We start from the raw sequence: 18,418 nt of genomic DNA, 5'->3' as shown, positions 1-18,418 counted from the left end.
AGCTTCTTTTTTAAGTTTTTTGTCCTTCCTCTGCCACCTCACTTCCTCCTTTCTTGTTCTAGTTAGTTCTTAGAGTTTGCTCCTACATTCTTAGGCTGGGCAGTGGTGAACAGAAGTGAGTGCCATCTGGTGGAATTTCAGTGACTGCAAGCTTTTTAGTTTTTATGTATAAAATGTTTGCCTGGACGTATGTTTGTGTACCACATGCCAAAAGAGGCCAAAAGGCATCTAGGCAACTGACCCCTGGGACTGGAGTTACAGGTGGTTGTGGGTTGGTCTGCTGGAAGATCAGCCATTCTCCTAATCACTGAGCCATTTCTCCACCTCTGGTTTTGTGTGTGTGTGTGTGTATGACAGACAGATAGACAGACAGACAGACAGGGTATGTTGATCTCTGGCTGGTCCTATGTAAACCAGGCTATCCTCAAAACCACAGAAACTCACTTTTTCAGACTTCTGTGTGCTAGGATTAAAGGTGCATACCACATGCAAGTTACTACAAGCTCTTTTTTTTTTTTTTAGTCTTTATATACATTTGGTATTTACCTTACACATGTGTCTGTGTGAGGGAGTCAGATCCCTTGGAACTTGAGTTATAGACAGTTGTAAGCTGCCATGTGGGTGTTGAGAATTGAACCTGTGTCCTTTGGAAGAACAGCCAGTGCTCTAAACCACTGAGCCAAGTCTCTAGCACCTCTACAAAGCTTTTTTATTTTAGAAATGTTTGCTTTAAGTTGTTGATGTGGAATATTTGCAGATAATCAGTTCTGTGGTAGTCATGGCCCATGATTCCAAGAAACTATAATTCTTTTACAAAAAACTTGTGTTCTCAGTAAATTCAAATCAAGAGTTAGAACTCCACCCCTGCTCTTCATCCCCCCCCCCCAATCCTTGCTGCTGCTCTTCCTTGCTCATCCTACTATTCTTGCGTTGATTCCATGTATCTGTTCAGAAAGAAGTAGAGAAATCATGAAGTGATGGGCGGTGCTGGAAGGGGAAAACAGAAGTGATAAACTTGCATGGAGACCCACACCTTTAATCTCAGAACTCCAGAGGCAGATGGAGCTTTGAGAGTTTGAGGCCAGCCTGGTCTACAAAGTGAGTTCCAGGACAGCCAGGGGTACACAGAGAAACCCTGTCTCAAAAACAAATAAACAGAAAACAAAACAACAAAATAAAAAACTTTACCAATTAGTTTGCTTAGAAATATTTTAGTTACACAGAGGAAAACTTGAACTGAAGAAGCCCTGCTTAGCTGGGCAGTTAAAACAACCCCAGCTCCCTCTCACTGCCCATTAGCTCCTTCCCGTTAACAAGAGGAACTTGCCTCACCAGAGGAAGGCAGAGACCAGGCAGAAGCCAGGCCAGCCTGGTCTAAACTCTGTCCAAGGGATACAAGACAAGCTTACCTCTGCTAGGCATCGGAGAAGATGATACTCACTGACAGTCGCTCATTAAGTCCTGTGCCTCTTCTCAGGAAGAGCATAACTGTGTTAGGGGGAAAAGCAGCTCCAGTCTGTCTGGAGAAGCTGTGACAATATCTTTAAATTATAAGTCTCCCTATTTGTCACGAACAACCAAACTTGCAGTTTTTGTCTCTGTAAGACATGTTTAATTATTTAACCTGTCTGGAAACTAAAAGAGATTTGTAGAAAGCATATGTATCAACGCAATGTTATAGCTCAAACCTTTATACACTGTAAAGACTTCAGCTATTATTAAAGACAGGTTTTTTTTATATTATTAATCTAAGTGCTTGGAGTGACTTCTTTTTTTTTTTTAAAAGGTTTATTTGAGTACACTGTAGCTGTCTTCAGACACATCAGAAGAGAGCATCAGATCCCATTACAGATGGTTGTGAGCCACCATGTGGTTGCTGGGATTTGAACTCAGGATCTCTGGAAGAGCAGTCAGTGCTCTCAATCACTGAGCCATCTTTCCAGCCCCTCGGAGAGACTTCTCTCTCTCTTTTTTAAATTAATTAATTTATTTACTATATGTGAATACACTGTAGCTGCCTTGAGACATACCAGAAGAGGGTATTAGATCCCATTACAGATGGTTGGGAGCCACTATGGGGTTGCTGGGAATTGAACCCAGGACCTCTGGAAAAACAGTCAGTGCTCTTAACCGCTGAGCCATCTCTCCAGCCCCTAGAGTGACTTCTTGCTGGGAGAAATCAATCAGCTATTTCAGAGGTAATCCTAGTACTTAGGTGGCTGAGACTGAAGGATTATGAGTTCGAGGCCAGTTTGAGCTGTGTAGGGAGAACCTGTCTCAAAAATAATGGTGGTTTATGCATTTAATCCCAGCACTCAGGAGCCACTGGTAAGAGGATCATTAAAATTTTGAAGCCAGACTGGTTTACATATCAGATTCTCTACTAGCTAGGGCTACATACTAAGGTCTTATCTCAAAAAGAAAAGAAAAGGAAGGAAAAAGAGAAGACAAAAAAAAGAAAGAAAGAAAACATTTCAAGCTGCAAGTTAGCTTGGAGTGGAGAGAGAAGAAGAGAATTGATAGCATAGCCATTTTACCTGAGTGAACAGATTGAGAGAGATGTGTGAAGAACACAAGGTTCTTGTGCCTACAGATAAGCACTCGGGAAACCAGGACTGTTTAAATGTGCAGAGATGTCTCCTTAACATATACCTGTTTTCCACCCAGAAATCCAGAAATGCATGTCGTTAATAGCCTGGTAACCTGTGTGGTCTGTAGGCCCAGGCCACACTTGAACCCTGTGCTATGTGTAGGTCCAGACCACTCTGACTAGCACAGTCTTATGTTTATCTCATTCCTCCTAGACCCTCATATTGACCATTGTTTCTCTGTCAATAGAACTCATCCTTCTATGTAAACATGTCTTTTATGTTTTGTTGCACACACAGGATTAAGTACCATCAGAAAACTTTTTTTCTCCCCAAATTAAACTGTGTTTAAATATGCCTAAAATAGCCAGGCAGTGGTGGCGCACGCCTTTAATCCCAGCGCTTGGGAGGCAGAGGCAGGCAGATTTCTGAGTTCGAGGCCAGCCTGGTCTACGGAGTGAGTTCCAGGACAGCCAGGGCTACACAGAGAAACCCTGTCTCAAAAAAACCCAAATATATATATATGCCTAAAATAAACTGCCCAGTGTCATACTCCAGACTCTAGAGGTCTATATGAATACTAGCTACTGACTGAGTCGTGGTGAACCTGATTTCCTTCTTGCCTCAGTTGGATTGCTACTCTGCCAATGTGTATGCAGAGACCCCCCAAAGATGACTTGGAGTATGGAAATGTGCTGTGCTGCACCTCTCCTTGACTTGGATGGAGTTCTTGGAACCTACCTGAGCATTGAGAAACCACACTTGAACAAAAGGCTGCAGATTTTGAAGATGAACTGGTGTGTGTAGGTCAGAGGACAATTTGTGGATTTTGAGGATGGAAAGCAACCCCTTGGGCCTGCCAGCAAGTGCCTTTACCTGTACAGCCATCTCATGGGTGCTGGAGTTGTTATTTGAAGGGGCCAAAAGAAAAATTCTGAGTAAAATCTGGAAGAATCAAATGCAGATTAGGACCTGAGAGCCAAGAACACAAAATACTCTATAAAACCTTGGAACCATCTAAATTTCTTTATCTGGCACTGTATTAGTAAGTCATTAGTCAGACACTGACTCATAACAGACTTATCTACTTCCTTCATTTTACAAAGCAGAAAGCAAAATTCACTCTGGCCTGATTTGACCTTGAATTTTGTATTTCACGTATTAAAATTGCTTCCCAGATAATCTGTAAAGGATAGAAGAATATTCACTACTTCTATATTTCACCCTGTCCCAGGTCCAGTTCTTGGTGGTGCTGTACACAATCGTGCAAACCTAAACGTTCAATAAATTATACAAAATGCCTCTTCAGGCGAAGGATGTTAGAAGATACTATCTGAAATAGTATTCAGACGGTAAACAAGTTTGGTTTCCTAGTGGGATGAAACCATAGCTGAGGTCTTCAAATTACCTTTTGATTTCCTCTGCAATCTTTTGCAGACAGGATCACTTCTGACCTACAGACACATAACTTTGATCTGCCCCTATAACAGGCACTAAGAAGCCACGCCGGCTCTTAATGGCCTTAGGGAATGCGTTTTGGAAGTGGAACCTCAAAGCAGTAGAAATGAGCCATCCTGGTCACCGCCCCGCGAGCCCGGGAGGGCTCCGACCCCCGCCCTCTGCGCGAACCCAGAGCTCCGTAGTGTGTCGCGCAGGCTACGCTCTAGGGGCAGCGCGCAGGTCAGCGCGTTCGCGGTCCACTCCGCCCTCCCTTTCCCGAGCCACGCCTCCACTCCGGGCAAGCAGCAGGTCGGCCCTCAGTGCTCGCGCACGCGCGCGTGGGGCGGGGCGCGGAGGGAGACAGCCGGCTGGTCGACTAGCCGCCGGGGAGGGGACGCGCGCGCGCACCAACGCTTCCTCGCCCTGCGTGTGCGTGCGCGGCCGAGGCCCGCCGCGGCGCTGTGCGGTTCCGGCGTCGGGGCCCGGCATGGCGGGGGTCGGGGCCAGGCCGGGCCGGACCCGGACCTAAATGCCTCTATTTCTCTCCGCGTTGTTGGTCTTGCTGCTGGTTGCGCTTAGCGCACTCTTCCTAGGCCGGTGAGGGGATTCTAGCCACATGGTGGGGGGACGAGGAAGACGGGCGGGAGGAGGCGCGGGTTGGTCGGGCGCCTTAGGCGGAGGGGGTGGGAGCAAGCAGGAGGGGGCGCGAGCAGGAGGGGGCGCTCAGCTTAGGTGAGGGAAGGCGAGGTGGGGGCTGGGGCACTGAAGCATCAGGCTGGACCCGAAGCAATGCACAGTCAAGGAACTGAGTATATGAGTGTGAGGAAGGGGCCCTCCCTCGGTGGTCTCCCTTTCCTGCTCCATTCGCCTCCATATCCTCTTCCCAGATTGCGAAGGGCACCTGCAGCCGCGCCCTGGAGAGAGGTCAGGAGGACTGGCTGTCTAGGGCAGAGCGGTATTTGAGCAGTCCCGAGAGTGACCTCTGGTTTCCTGCAAACGTCTGCAGGGTGGGGACGCAAACGGGACCCTCTAGGGAGTGTGCGATGACGTATTTAACACGACTGCTTTTTGAGGACCTCTTTTTACTCTGGGTTCCTAAAGATTTGAGGGTTTCTTTGATTTTTTTGACCTCCCTTAGAGGGTGAGTTCCTTTGCCTAGTTTTGTTGTGCCTAAACGAATATGACAGAGAAATACTTTAGGAGAATCGGAAAGTTCCTAAGAAAAATCCGGCTTCAGGATACCACCCATTGCAAGGCTTTTCTAGAGTCAAACAGGGGAGAGGGTCTTATAATCCTACTGGTTTTTATGCAGGTGGCTTGTGGTCCGGTTGGCCACCAGGTGGTGTCAGCGCAAGTTGCAGGCAGAGCTAAAGATCGGCTCCTTTCGATTTTTTTGGATCCAAAATGTCAGTCTTAAGTTTCAGCAACACCAGCAGACGGTGGTGAGTTCCCGCTATTGCAGAGAGAGAGAGAGAGAGAGAGAGAATGAGAATGAATGGGGGGGGGGAGAAGTGGTTGATTTAGTAACTTTTCAAACTTTAGCCTCTTTCATGGGTAGTTTTGCTAGTTAACTCTAGCCTTACTTTTTTTTTTTTTTTTTTTTTTTTTTTGGTGAAGACGCTCTTAGGAACTACTTGGAGGACCCTGCAATTGATACAAGTTGTTTAAAGTATTTATGGGACTAGACCTGGTGGTAAAAACCTGTAATCCTTGCTTCTCAAGAGGCTGAGACAAGAGAATTATAAGTTCAAGGTCTGCCTGGGCAACTTAGTGAGTGCTTGTCTCAAAATTAAAATTAGTTGGAGTAGTGGTTCAGCTGTGGAGCCTGGTATCTGCTGGGTCCTCATTAGTATCTAGTACCAAACAAATGACACAGTATCCATGGTATGGAGGAAAGATACAGAAAAAACCAGAGGAAGATAACAGGGAACAGCAAACTCACTGTTCTAATTTAAGAGAGGAAATAGCATGGCAGCATGTCCATAAAAAGAGAACTACTAAGCAAACTCAGCATCATCATCACGAGGAGCAGGAACTGGTCAGAGAAGCCAGGGAGGGCCAATAGAACTCCCTTCTCCTGGGATTCAGGACCTTTGCTGGTTCATAAACCTGCCCATCATTGCCTTCCCAGCAACCAGGTACATAGCTGTCTTTCCTGTCATTTTAGGAAATTGACAACTTGTGGATTTCCAGCAAACTCCTTAGCCATGATCTGCCGTGAGTACTTCATATTCTTACTCTGCCCTTGAGGAATGTTTTGAGGTTGAGTTTTGACAATGAAATTCTTCTACAGAGACATTTTAGTCAAGGTGGCAGGGACGCTCTTGCTGGAGTCTCCTATTAGTCCAAGTGCTGTCTTGTGAGACATGCTGTTATTTGAGCTGTTAAGGGACAGGGAGAGTGTGAGGGAGGAAAGGAGACTCCTCTGAAAGGGACAGACCAGATGATAATGAGGCTTCTCTTCTGGGCAGACACTATGTGGCATTGTGCTTTGGAGAAGTGCGCATCAGGACAGACCTCCAGAAGGTTTCTAGCCTGTCTGCCCCATTCTCTCAGAACACAGAGGTGGAGCAAAAGGAACTGTCCCTCAGCCCATCCTTGTTGAAGATCTTCTGCCAAGTGAGACTTTATTACTATTACCTTTTTAAAAGCTCAATATTTTTTTTAATGTGTGTGTGCGTGCGCGCGCGTGCGTGCGTGCGTGCGTGCGTGTGCGTGCTTGTGTACGCTGGCAGAGAGTGTTGGATCTCCTGGAGCTGGAGTTAACAGGCACTTGTGAGCTGCTCTGTGGGTTTTGGGACTTGAACCCGAGTTCTTAGGAAGAGCAACCAGTGTTCTTTTCAATGAGCCATCTCTTTGCCCCCACTTCTGCTGTTCTTAACTGCATTTCAGGGATGGTTGGTTGGCTTTGGACTTGGGGGGGGGGTAGGTGGGCAATTATTTTACTATCTGGGGTGATAAAAGCTAAGATCTTCCTTTCTCAGCTGGAAAGGAAGAGTGATGCCTTTACATTGAATATTGGTTATCTTTATTATTCCTTCCAGCTATTCTCCATTCATGTAGATGCCATAAACATCATGGTTCTTAAGGTGGCTACCTCTGAGTCCTTGTGGCACATCCAGATGAGTAGAAGCAGATTTCTTTTGGACAGTGATGGGAAGAGGTAAGCGGCAGGTAGAAGAGGCTGGCGTATCCCTGTTGGGGTTGCTTGAGAGAAATTGAGTGTGGAAGCCTTTATCTATGTGTCAGGTTCTCGTTCTGTGCAGTCTTGAGAAGCCAAGACTGGCTATTCTCCTTGCCCTGTTCTTTCTACCCAGCAGACAGAGAGAGCGAGCAAAGGGGGTCAAGAGTTTTTCGTTTTGTTTTTGAAACAGGGTCTCACTATAAAGCCGTGGGTGTTTTAAAACTATATGTAGATCAGACTGTCCTTGAACTAACAGAAACCTACATGTCTTTGCTTCTTGAGTGCTGGGATTCAAGAGGTATGCCACTACCCCTGGATTAAATGCTTTTAATTTTTTCTTTTCTTTCCCAGTCTTATCTGTAAAGTGAACCTATCAAAGATCAATAGCAAAGTCCTGAAGAGTGGTCAGCTGGTGAGTACATTGTAGTTATTCTGATGCTTCATGTCCTCTTGAATGTGGATAGGAAGGAGCTTACGGTACCTGTGTGTTTAGATTCTGTTCCTTTCAGGGTTTTTTCCAAGGCAATGCTGAACCAGTATTCCTAACCATTGTAGCTTTGTTTATTTGTTTTGGGAAGACTATTTTGTCATGTGTAGCTATGGCTGGCTTGATATGTAGCCCAGACTGGCTTTGAACTCATGGAGGGCCTCCTGCTACAGTCTCTTGAGTACTAGGATTATAGGTGTGTACTAACACACTGGTTCCAGGCCATTCCAATTTGACCTAAAACTTTAAAACTCCCCTCACAGGAGGATACCTGCCTAGTAGAGCTCTCGATGGCCCTGGACCTGTGCCTACAGGTAGGCATCAGCAGTTGGCATCTGAAGGCTGTCACTGTGGATGTGTGGACTCTCCATGCTGAGCTCCATGAAGGTCTCTTCCATAGTCAGCTACTATGTCATGCCCCAGGCCGGATTTCCAAATCTGTTTCTTGTTCAGGTAAAGCTTCAGTCATTGAGTTTTTTGTCTGCCGTAGAGATTATTTTAGAAGTAGAAAAACCAGTGGCTTCACCACTTGTTGAGGCGTGAGTCATTAGACACTATGACCTTTGACTAGGTAAAGGAAGAGGAAATAGGCGTTTCCTTATTCTGAGTCAAAGAACTAGTGGTTACTTACTGTGAGTTAGCACTGTGTGTTTTATGTACGTTTTTACTACTATCTTTTCATTTCACAAATAAGGAAACAAGCCTAGAACAGTTTAGTTAGCTGACTTGGCTGATGTCTTATAGTTAGCGAAAGTGCTTGTAAATTATTTGACAGTCAAGTCCACATTGTCTCCATTATACCTAACTATTCACATTATTATTTATGCTTTTAGAGTCTGGGAAAGGAAGTGTATCAGGTACCTGGATCTGCGATGTTTTGGGCCTTGTGCCCACTTAGGCATATGCTTAGCTTATCTTTTTACCTTCCTGTATGTGTGAGGAGTTGACTAAAGAGGGGCAGGGCTGGGAGGATTTGAGAATGTTAAGGACTTACCGGGTTATTATATATATTATTCATTCCTATTTTCAGATTTGACTGAGAACTTTGCTGAACCAACTCTGCCTGGCCTATACCTCCTCCGGCGGCTGCCAGACCAAGTCAAGGTGAAGATGGAGAACACAAGTGTGGTGTTGTCTATGAACAGTCAAAAACGGTAAGGTCCCACTGACACTGGGGTGATAGTGTGTCTGCTGGGTCCCACAGCTAGTCTTAGCATTCACTGAGCCTGTCTATGGAGAGCAAGGAGGAAAGACATGCCAGGTGCTTCTGATGTAGATGTGTCTCTGGTCCAGGCACTTGACTTGGACACTGAAGCTGCTGCATTTCCTGTACCACCGTGATGAGGACCAACTGCCTCTTCGAAGCTTCACAGCGAACTACGATATGGCACAGATGAGCACTGAACTCCTGTTGGAAGGTTCATGGAAGGGGTTACTGGTACTGAGAGATGGGAGGCCTAGGCATTCTGGGTTAGTGCTCTACATGGTTTACTATCCCTGGGTGGAAGGAGAGAAGATGAGAAAATAACCCTGACTCAAAGTGTTGATGACAATGTCCTGTCTTCTGCCTGTACTGCCCATTTCCTAGTTATACCTTGTGTCTTCCCTGTGGCTTCCCCTCATCTGTTCTTTGGCTTCTTATAGACGGGTTGTTGCTGTCCCAGAGTCGCCAACGGATTGTCTGCCTCAACTCCCTCAAGGCTAATGTTCAGGTGGGCTGCCAAGAATCTTTGTCTGTTCTCTTCATGTTGTTGCATGGCCAGTTCTGAGAGTAAAGCCCACACTTGGGGTTTTCTTATTCCCAGGTAACCACCATCGACCTCTCAGCTTCTCTAGTTCTGAACACCTGTATCATTCATTACCGACACCAGGAATTTTCTCACTGGCTGCTTATGCTAGCACTGGAGACCCAAGGAGCTAGTTCACCTGATCTTAAACAAAGGAAGAAAAGGTGAGTTTTAAGTCACATCTCATCAGGTGTATTCTTTTTGTTCAAAGTGTCATCTTGTGTTAAACATGTATTTAACTGTCTGAGTTCCATACATCTTCATTTCAGAAGATCTTCCCTGTTACAGGGTTATATCCTTTGTTGGCACGAGGATGTCATTTTCATGTTTTCATTCTCAGTGCCCAACACAGTTCCTTACTTATATGAGAGAAGCGGACTGAGGTGAGAAACAGCATCTCACCTGCCTTGGGCTGTAAGGTGTGCTATCAGATTTACAGACCCGTTTTTGTTTGTGTGGTGTTTGCCTTGTTCTGCACACAGAAGGTGATTTGTAAGTGATGTATCTCATTACTCGGATGAGCCGTGTGATGTTGCCGATAGCCATTTTATTTTGGTATCGATGTATAAATTTTGTAATTTTGTCGTTTTTAAACTTTGTCTTCAGTCTTTCTGGTGTCTCTTCAGATTATCACTGGGAGGGACAGAAGTCTGACAGACTTCACTTTTACTTTGTAGCTCTTGCCAGGCCTAAGATTTTATAGCAAGACTAAACTGTCAACAGCTTTGAGAACTCTGTCCCTTGATAGGAAGTGGCTATTATAATGATGTTAGTCTTCTCCCTGTATAGAACCTTTCCTCAGATCTTGGCTCCCATCATCTTCAGCACCTCAGTCTCCAATGTCAGCATTTCCATTCAGCTGGGAGATACACCACCTTTTGCGCTGGGGTTCAATTCCATCTCCCTGGGTAAGGCTCAGGAATGGGGAGGGAATGAGGATTTGCCCTTTGGTTATAGCTATGCCTGTATCATGGCCATAGTACCTTAATTGACTACCTCTTTACCACGTGTTTCAGACTACCAGCACCTCCGGCCACAAAGTATCCATCAGCGGGCAGTCCTAACTGTAGATCATCTCTGCTGGCGTGTAGGCAGTGACTCCCACATTCAGCGGGCACCGCATCCACCTAATATGCATGTTTGGGGTGAAGCACTTGTTCTGGACTCCTTCACACTACAGGTAGATCGGTGTTGTGTGGTGAGCAGGGGTCCGCAGAGCTCCTTGTCCTGACATGCTTCTGAGTATTGCGTGTGTGGTGCCTGGTGTGGGTGCTGCTGCATCACGGTGCGGTACTCTAACTGCATTGCATGGCTTCAGTAGGTTTCCTTTCTTTTCTAGGGAAGTTATAACCAGCCCCTGGGCTTGTCCAGCACCCAATCCAATACTCTCTTTCTTGACTGCACTATTCGAGGACTTCAGGTAGAAATATCAGACATCTGTGCCCAGTGTCTGTCTCGAATCCTCTCCTTGGTGATTCCACAATCTGAAAAGCCAGCTGTCTGTAGGAAATCTTCACTTGGGGAATCTGTGACCTTACTGTGGAAGGTAGACTTGAAGGTGGAAGACATGAACCTGTTCACTCTTTCTGCACTGGTTGGTAAGTGGAACAGGAAGTCTGCTGAAGTTCTTCTTTTCATTAAGGAAGCTTATTATCTGGGAAGTTTCCATGAAACTTAGAAAGGCTTTGTGCTACTTTTTAGTGTCTTGAAGAAGGAAGTATTAAAAACAGACACAAATGAGAAAGAGTTAGCCTTGATATGATCAAGAAATGAGGCCCACATAGCGTTTCTTTTGTTTTGAATGATCTTGTCCAATGTGCTCTCCAGCTTAGAATTCTCCAGTTCAACTTAATAAATGTTGGGCTTATAGGTGTGTCTGGCTCTTACATAGCTTTGTCTTTTCTCGTTGTTTCTTTTCCTTTTGGTGGTGGTAGTAGTAGTAGTTGTTGTTGTTGTTTTGTGTTTTTCCTTCAAGAGGGTGTTTCTTTGTGTAGTCCTGGCTATTCTAGAACTCACAGTAGACCAGGCTGGCTTTGAACTCTGAGATTCTCCTGACTCTGCCTCCCCATGCTGGAATTAAAGGCGTACAGCCACCTTTTTATTTTCTTGTATGTAGTTCTGGGGAGTAAATGATGTATGGATAATTTCTAAATGACAAAGTTCATTGACTTTGCCAGATCTAGTTAGGTAAGAGAAGAGAAAGTTTTCCTAACATACTAGGAATCATTAGGGGAAGTGTTAGGACTAAAGACTGTAAAGGGATAAGAAAGGACAGGGACAGGTTGTCATTTCAGAACTTAGAATGTCTTGGTTTCTTGATGCCAGGTGCTTCAGAGATACGACTGGACACACTGACTGTCTTGGGTAGTGCTGAGACCTCCACTGTGGGGATTCAAGGACTTGTGCTTGCATTAGTAAAATCAGTCACAGAGAAGATGCAGCCCTGTTGCAAGGCTCCTGACATCCCCACGCCAGTGCTGGGCCTCTCCATGCTCTCCCTCACCTATCACAGCAGCATCCGCTCTCTAGAGGTAATGTTTTAGGGCTATGGGCCAGACTTTATTTTCCTACCATTTAAAGCATTTTTTAGTCTTTTTGACTAATGTTGTAAAACTTAGAGGAAAATGACCGCTGGTGTCCTTTCGTTCTTTTTAAGATCTTTAACATTTCACTGTGTTCATATAAATATGTGCAAAATATAAAGAGAATGTTTAAATTTTCGTATTTCCAGCTTCAATAAATTCCCATTTGTAGCTATTGTTGCAGTTGTACCCATTTTGGCTTTCTATACTCCAAGCTCTGGGGTCATTTTAAAGACAACAGATATATCATTTTGGTTACAAGTGTTTCAGTGTATATTTATATGATATATGTGTGTATGAAAATAGGAAAGCATTTTAAAAATTGGGGGTGGGAGTTGGCTCAGCAGATAAGGGTGCTTGCTGTGCATGCTAGAGGACCTGAGTTCAAATTCTTAGGACCTGTGTAAAAGCCAGGCCTATAGCCCTAGCATTGAAGGATGGAGCAAGTGAATCATGAGAGCTCATAAGCCTTGTGTGTAAAAGTACTGGTCACACAGTACAGCAAGTTTGACTGGAAAGCAAGTTTCAGGTTTAATGAGTGACCTTGTCACAAAAAAATAAGTGGGAGTCTGAGTAGTGGTAACACGCCTTTAACACGCCTTTAACCCTTGGTAGCAGAAGTAGGTGGATATCTGTGAGTTCAAGGCCAGCCAGGACTCCACAGAGAAACCCTGTCTCAAAAAGCAAAACACCAGAACAGAAAATAATTGGGGCTGGAGAGAAGGCTCAGTGATTAGGAGCACTTGTTACCCTTCTTGTAAAGGACTTGTAGGTTCAGTTCCCCACACCCACATAGTGGTTCATAATCACCCATAGCTCCAGTAATCAGGGCTCTGATCCTTCTCCTCACTTTAGCATGCATTTTGTGTCCATACAAATGTGTAAGCAAAAATTAATACACACACATCTGGGGGGGAAAAAAGATGAAGGCCTGAGAGAAGTCTCTTTAAGTAAACAACATGTTTGATGTCAGGCCTGACAATCCCCAGGACCTACAGAGTGGAAAGACAGACTAACTCTTGAAAATTGCTCTAGAATATCCATCCATACAGTTTGCTGACACACAGACACTTAAGGAAGCACTCAGTTCCTTAGAAGGCTAGAAGGGACCTAATGCTGGAGGCTTTCCAGTGTGTTTTTCCACAGAGTATCAAATGGGTGTGGGATCTTCCAAATAGGAGCAGGGAGGCATTGAGTTCCCTTTCCTTTGGAAACTGAGAAGGTTGCATTTCAGAGACTGGACTTAAGAGAACGTCTGTGACTTGGTATTTCAATTTCTCATTCCTTGAGCTATTCAGAACTGACATTGTCTCTCAGGATGACCAGGACATACATTCATAATAAGTCAGTTGCTGTGTTATGACACATGTGTAAGCTGTACTTTTACATTGTGTCTTAGGAATCAAATCTAATATGTTGGTGAAACTTTTCAAGTTGCACTTGTTTTTGTATGGTGTTCATTGATTGGTAACTTCTGCATGGAAACATAAAGGAAAATGATCATTAATCTGTCTATACTAGGGTTTTCTCTTTTTTTTTTTCTTTTTTTTTTTTTTTTTTTTATACTAGTTTTAGTATGGTAAATACCAAAGAAAACATATGATTCAATCTTACAAGGCATTTTTAGAATCTACTAGAGGAAAATTCAGAAGTATAAGTGTGAGGTAAATGACAACTGTTAACTTAGCACTGTGGTGCTGAGGGGAACTAAGCAAGGCAGTAATTAATGTGGTTTCTTAGGAAGGACTTATGGGTGGATATAATTTGTGAACCAGGTAGGCATGTGTAATAGTCCTGTTATTTCTATCTTTCTGAGACATAGTGACTGATACTCTTTTCTTACACCCTAAAGGTTCAGTGTGGTGCGGGGCTGACTTTACTCTGGAGCCCCCCGGATCACATGTACCTGTACCAGCATGTCTTGGCTACTCTACAGTGCCGAGATCTTTTACAAGCTACTGTGTTTCCTGAGATTATTAAGTCCCATTCACTAAAAACTCCACAGTCCATTTCTGAGCCAGAAGACCATCTCCCTGAGTCATCCCTACCTAGGCGGCTGCTAACTCTGACCCTGGAGGTGAGCACTGCCAAGCTAACAGCGTTTGTGGCTGAGGACAAGTTCATTACCTTGGCTGCAGAGAGTGTGTCTCTGAACCGGCACGGAGGTTCGCTGCAGGCTTACTGCCCGGAGCTGGCTGCTGGCTTTGATGGCAACAGCATCTTCAACTTCAAGGAGGTTGAGGTGCAGCTTCTGCCTGAGCTAGAAGAGATGATCCTCCACAGGAACCCCTTCCCTGTCCTGCAGACCCTCCGCAATCGGGTTTGGCTTCTTTCCCTTGGATCAGTCTCAGTGGAGTTTCCTTATCAGTATGACTTCTCTCGAACTTTGGATGAGGCCGTGGGAGTTCAGAAGTGGCTCAAGGGGCTGCACCGAGGGACTCATGCTTGGACTTCTCCAAGCCCTGCCCCTCTCCCACCTGATTTACTCCTAAAGGTTCAGCACTTTTCTTGGGTTTTCCTGGATGACATCTTTGAAGTGAAACTTCATGATAACTACGAACTGATGAAGGATGAAAGTAAGGAGAGTGCCAAAAGGCTGCAGCTGCTAGATGCCAAAGTGGCTGCCCTGCGGAAGCAGCATGGTGAGCTGCTGCCAGCTCGAAAAATTGAGGAGCTCTACGCCTCTTTGGAACGCAAAAACATTGAAATCTACATCCAGCGCTCTCGTCGTCTCTATGGCAACACACCCATGCGCCGTGCACTGCTCACTTGGAGCCTGGCAGGGCTAGAGCTGGTGGCTCTGGCAGATGCATCTTTTCATGGGCCTGAGCGTGTGATAGAGCAGGTTCGAGAACTTGATCCTGGCAGCCCTTTTCCTGCTGAAGGAATGGATCTTCTCATTCAGTGGTGTCGTATGCTCAAGTGCAATGTCAAAACTTTTCTGGGTAAGTGCATCTCTTATTTGTGGAGCCTGGGGTTTGGCCTGTGAGTGCCAGGGAGCTCTTTGAGTGCCAGCAAAGGAGCTAGGTTGTATTGGGAACCAGAGTTGGTTTGAGTAGACAGACAGCTCTGCTTTCCTTTCTTTGTTCCTGATATTCACCCTGAAACTATTGCTTACGTAATAATGAGCACAGCCTTCCTAAAGGTTATTGTGGCTCTTGAGTGTCATGTTGTCTCTGTCCCTCACCTTTGCTTTGTGGTCTCTATGACCTGTTGTATCTTTGCTACGTAATTGCCAGCCCTTGTTCTCTAGATTGATTATAGATGGGTAAAGTAACAGCAAGGGGGAAAACGTGCATGAAAGTAACCAGTGTTCATCTACTGTCTAATAATAGTTCGGATCAGAGACTATCCACGGTACCTGTTTGAGATCCGGGACTGGCGGCTAATGGGTCGACTTGCTGGCACTGAGCAGAGTGGGCAGCCGTGCTCCCGTCGACGTCAGATCCTGCATTTGGGGCTTCCCTGGGGTAACGTGGCAGTAGAAAGGAACATGCCCCCACTCAAGTTTTACCATGACTTCCACTGTAAGTAAAGGAAGCAGTTGGTTTGGCTGAGGGGTATTTATGGGCCTTGGGTGGAAGATAATCTGAGGTCCTTTTGGAGCAAAGGAAGAACAGAGAGGTGTTTTGTAGTAAGCCTGCATTCCTCTACCCTAGCGGAAATCTTCCAGTACACAGTGGTGTGGGGCCCATGCTGGGATCCAGCCTGGACATTGATTGGTCAATGTGTGGACCTCTTGACTAAGCCTTCAGCTGACCCCAGCCCACCTTTGCCCTGGTGGGATAAGAGCCGTCTTCTGTTCCATGGAGACTGGCATATGGATATTGAACAAGCAAACCTGCATCAGCTGGCCACTGAGGTGAGGGGCTCCATGGAGTCATTTCCTTGTTAGGATGGTATAGTTGGGATCTGTACAGCATGTGGGGCATGAAGAGAAAAGTGCTGGTTTGGGAGACTGTTCTTTTATCTATAGCTCACCCTTGTTCTTCGGGACTGGGTGGGTCATTATAGGATCCATATAATACAACTGAAAACATGCACTGGGAGTGGAGCCACCTCTCTTTTCATTGGAAACCTGGTCAGTTTGTATTCAAAGGGGATCTGGATGTCAACGTAAGAACGGCTTCTAAGTGAGTGAAGGGAAGGGTGGGGGCCTCAACTAGATGGGGGAGCTGGGTGGAGGGAGAAGGGAAGAGCCAAGAGAAGCAAGTGACCAAGTCTCTGAGGGCTGGGGCTCCGTTGTGAGGCAGGTATGACGACTGCTGCTTCCTTCACCTGCCTGACCTCTGCATGACACTGGACCTACAGTGGCTGTGCCATGGGAACCCTCATGATCATCACAGTGTCACTCTGAGGGCCCCCGAGTTCCTGCCTGAGGTACCCTTGGGCCAGCTCCATGACTCCTACCGGGCCTTCCGCTCTGAGAACCTCAATCTCTCCATCAAGATGGATTTGACTCGCCATAGTGGGAGTGAGACTTGGGCCTGGGACAGTGGGAGGATGGGCTTGGGTACTGACTGCTTAGAGTAAAAGAGGGATGGGACAGAAGGACAGAACAGAGTTTAGGTTGGGCCCTTTGCAGGAGGATTGGTGGTTTTGGACTGCTGTTAACAATAATACCATAAGTTAGTATTGCTTATGAGCAGTGGACATTCTCAAAGTTGTATAGTCTAGGAAGTTAAAGATGAAAGTGCTCTCAGACACAGTGTCTAGTGAAGGTCCTCAGCTGACCCAGTCCACCTGTTGTCATCAATATCATAAGGTTTTTGTCCTTGCTGTCAGTCAGTTGATGAGTTTCCCTCATCAATTCCATCACCGTGGTGTTTAGGATTTTAACCTAAAGATGTGGCTGTTGGAGTCTGGTAGGGGGATGAACAGACAAACATGTAGAACATGGCAGTAGGTGAAACAGAGAGCTTAGATCCTTGAAAGAAGAGGTGCCGGGGATGCTGAATATGAGGAAGGTGTGTGGGTTTTTTAATTTCTAAAAATGAAGCTAAGAAAGCACTTTCCTCACCTCTGAACCACGGCTTGAATATGTCTGTCCTTTCCTTTGTAGCAATATCCCAGCCCCGAATTCTGTTGTATAGCAGCACCCTGCGCTGGATGCAAAATTTCTGGGCAACATGGAGTAGCATCACAAGGCCTATCTGTAGAGGAAAGCTCTTTAATAACCTGAAGCCCACCAAGAAGAAACTTGGCCAGCACTACAAACAGCTTTCCTATACTGCACTGTTTCCCCAGCTACAGGTTAGACTCAGCATCTAACAGTTAGCTGCTGGGTTTCCCTTTCTTAGTTTCTTTATTTTCTAATAAATTGAATCTCTTAATCCTCTCTTCTGCTGTTCTTCAGTATTTTTCTCTCTCATTTCCAGGTACATTACTGGGCTTCCTTTGCCCAGCAACGGGGCATCCAGATTGAGTGTAGTCAGGGCCATGTCTTCACCCGGGGAACTCAGCGGCTTATACCTCAAGGTCAGGCCAGAGTTTCTGCTTTTCCTAGTCTGTTCCTTGCGTTTTTCTTCTTAGTTCCGTTCTCTTCTCGAATGACTCACATACTTTCATACCATTCTGCATGGAATGTGTGCTCCCTTTTTCAGCTGGCACAGTGATGCGGCGCCTTATTTCTGAGTGGAGTGTGACCCAGATGGTGAGTGACTTAAGTCAGGTGACTGTCCATCTGATGGCTTCACCCACGGAAGAGAACGCTGACCACTGCCTTGATCCCTTGATCACAAAGACCCACCTATTAAGCCTGTCTTCCCTTACTTACCAACGGCACAGCAATCGCACCACTGAAGAGGTACTGTTTGACAGTCTCTTTCTTATCAGTTATGTTAGTAAATGTCTCAATTTAAGTGGGCAAAATAGACTACTGTTGGCTTAACAGAAATGTCTAGTAGTTTTGGAGACTTTAGAAGTCCAGTAATAATAGTATCTTGGGTCTTACTGGCATGTGGGCCCTACCCTCATGTGCTTGTACACACCTATTATGTCCTGAGTCTGAACAGTATTTCACTGGGGGTGAGAGTTAAGTTCTGGTAAGGTTTCTAACTGCATTCATACCATGTATGTCATTATGATATATTCACTTGGTATAGTTGTGTCAGCTGCTCTTCTTTTTTAAGTTACATTAATTGGGTGGGGGGTCATATATGTGTACAGTTAGCGGGAGTCAGTTCTCTCCTCCCACCATATTAGTCCAGAAGCTCCAACTCAAGATACTGGTTTGGTGGTAAGTACCCTCACCCACTGACCCGTCTCACTAGCTTCATTTTTAAAATAAAAATCTTACATTAATATTGTAAAAAAACATGTTTGTGTATCTGTGTGTGCATCTGTGCACA

General features: G+C 45.4%; 1 protein-coding gene across 1 annotated transcript in view; it reads left to right on the top strand.

Annotated features, from left to right (window-relative positions):
• Nucleotides 1-4,383: 4,383 nt before the first annotated feature.
• Nucleotides 4,384-18,418, top strand: part of Bltp2 (bridge-like lipid transfer protein family member 2) — a 29,469-nt gene continuing 15,434 nt past the window's right edge. Inside the window, exons 1-23 of the mRNA XM_034504293.2 lie at nucleotides 4,384-4,625; nucleotides 5,341-5,470; nucleotides 6,196-6,245; nucleotides 6,500-6,647; nucleotides 7,073-7,191; nucleotides 7,564-7,624; nucleotides 7,963-8,152; nucleotides 8,730-8,853; nucleotides 8,993-9,117; nucleotides 9,344-9,411; nucleotides 9,505-9,650; nucleotides 10,276-10,394; nucleotides 10,503-10,666; nucleotides 10,826-11,084; nucleotides 11,812-12,017; nucleotides 13,921-15,013; nucleotides 15,404-15,595; nucleotides 15,728-15,930; nucleotides 16,083-16,201; nucleotides 16,322-16,542; nucleotides 17,131-17,321; nucleotides 17,447-17,546; nucleotides 17,672-17,874. Of these exons, the coding sequence (XP_034360184.1) occupies nucleotides 4,558-4,625; nucleotides 5,341-5,470; nucleotides 6,196-6,245; nucleotides 6,500-6,647; nucleotides 7,073-7,191; nucleotides 7,564-7,624; nucleotides 7,963-8,152; nucleotides 8,730-8,853; nucleotides 8,993-9,117; nucleotides 9,344-9,411; nucleotides 9,505-9,650; nucleotides 10,276-10,394; nucleotides 10,503-10,666; nucleotides 10,826-11,084; nucleotides 11,812-12,017; nucleotides 13,921-15,013; nucleotides 15,404-15,595; nucleotides 15,728-15,930; nucleotides 16,083-16,201; nucleotides 16,322-16,542; nucleotides 17,131-17,321; nucleotides 17,447-17,546; nucleotides 17,672-17,874 (4,299 nt within the window). The 5' untranslated portion in view covers nucleotides 4,384-4,557. The remainder of the gene's footprint in view (nucleotides 4,626-5,340; nucleotides 5,471-6,195; nucleotides 6,246-6,499; nucleotides 6,648-7,072; nucleotides 7,192-7,563; nucleotides 7,625-7,962; nucleotides 8,153-8,729; nucleotides 8,854-8,992; nucleotides 9,118-9,343; nucleotides 9,412-9,504; nucleotides 9,651-10,275; nucleotides 10,395-10,502; nucleotides 10,667-10,825; nucleotides 11,085-11,811; nucleotides 12,018-13,920; nucleotides 15,014-15,403; nucleotides 15,596-15,727; nucleotides 15,931-16,082; nucleotides 16,202-16,321; nucleotides 16,543-17,130; nucleotides 17,322-17,446; nucleotides 17,547-17,671; nucleotides 17,875-18,418) is intronic.

The sequence above is a fragment of the Arvicanthis niloticus genome, chromosome 6 (genome assembly GCF_011762505.2).
Source record: "Arvicanthis niloticus isolate mArvNil1 chromosome 6, mArvNil1.pat.X, whole genome shotgun sequence".
NCBI classification, from domain to species: domain Eukaryota; kingdom Metazoa; phylum Chordata; class Mammalia; order Rodentia; family Muridae; genus Arvicanthis; species Arvicanthis niloticus.
Note: the sequence above shows the minus strand (reverse complement) of the source record. Positions and strands in the feature narration are given on the sequence as shown.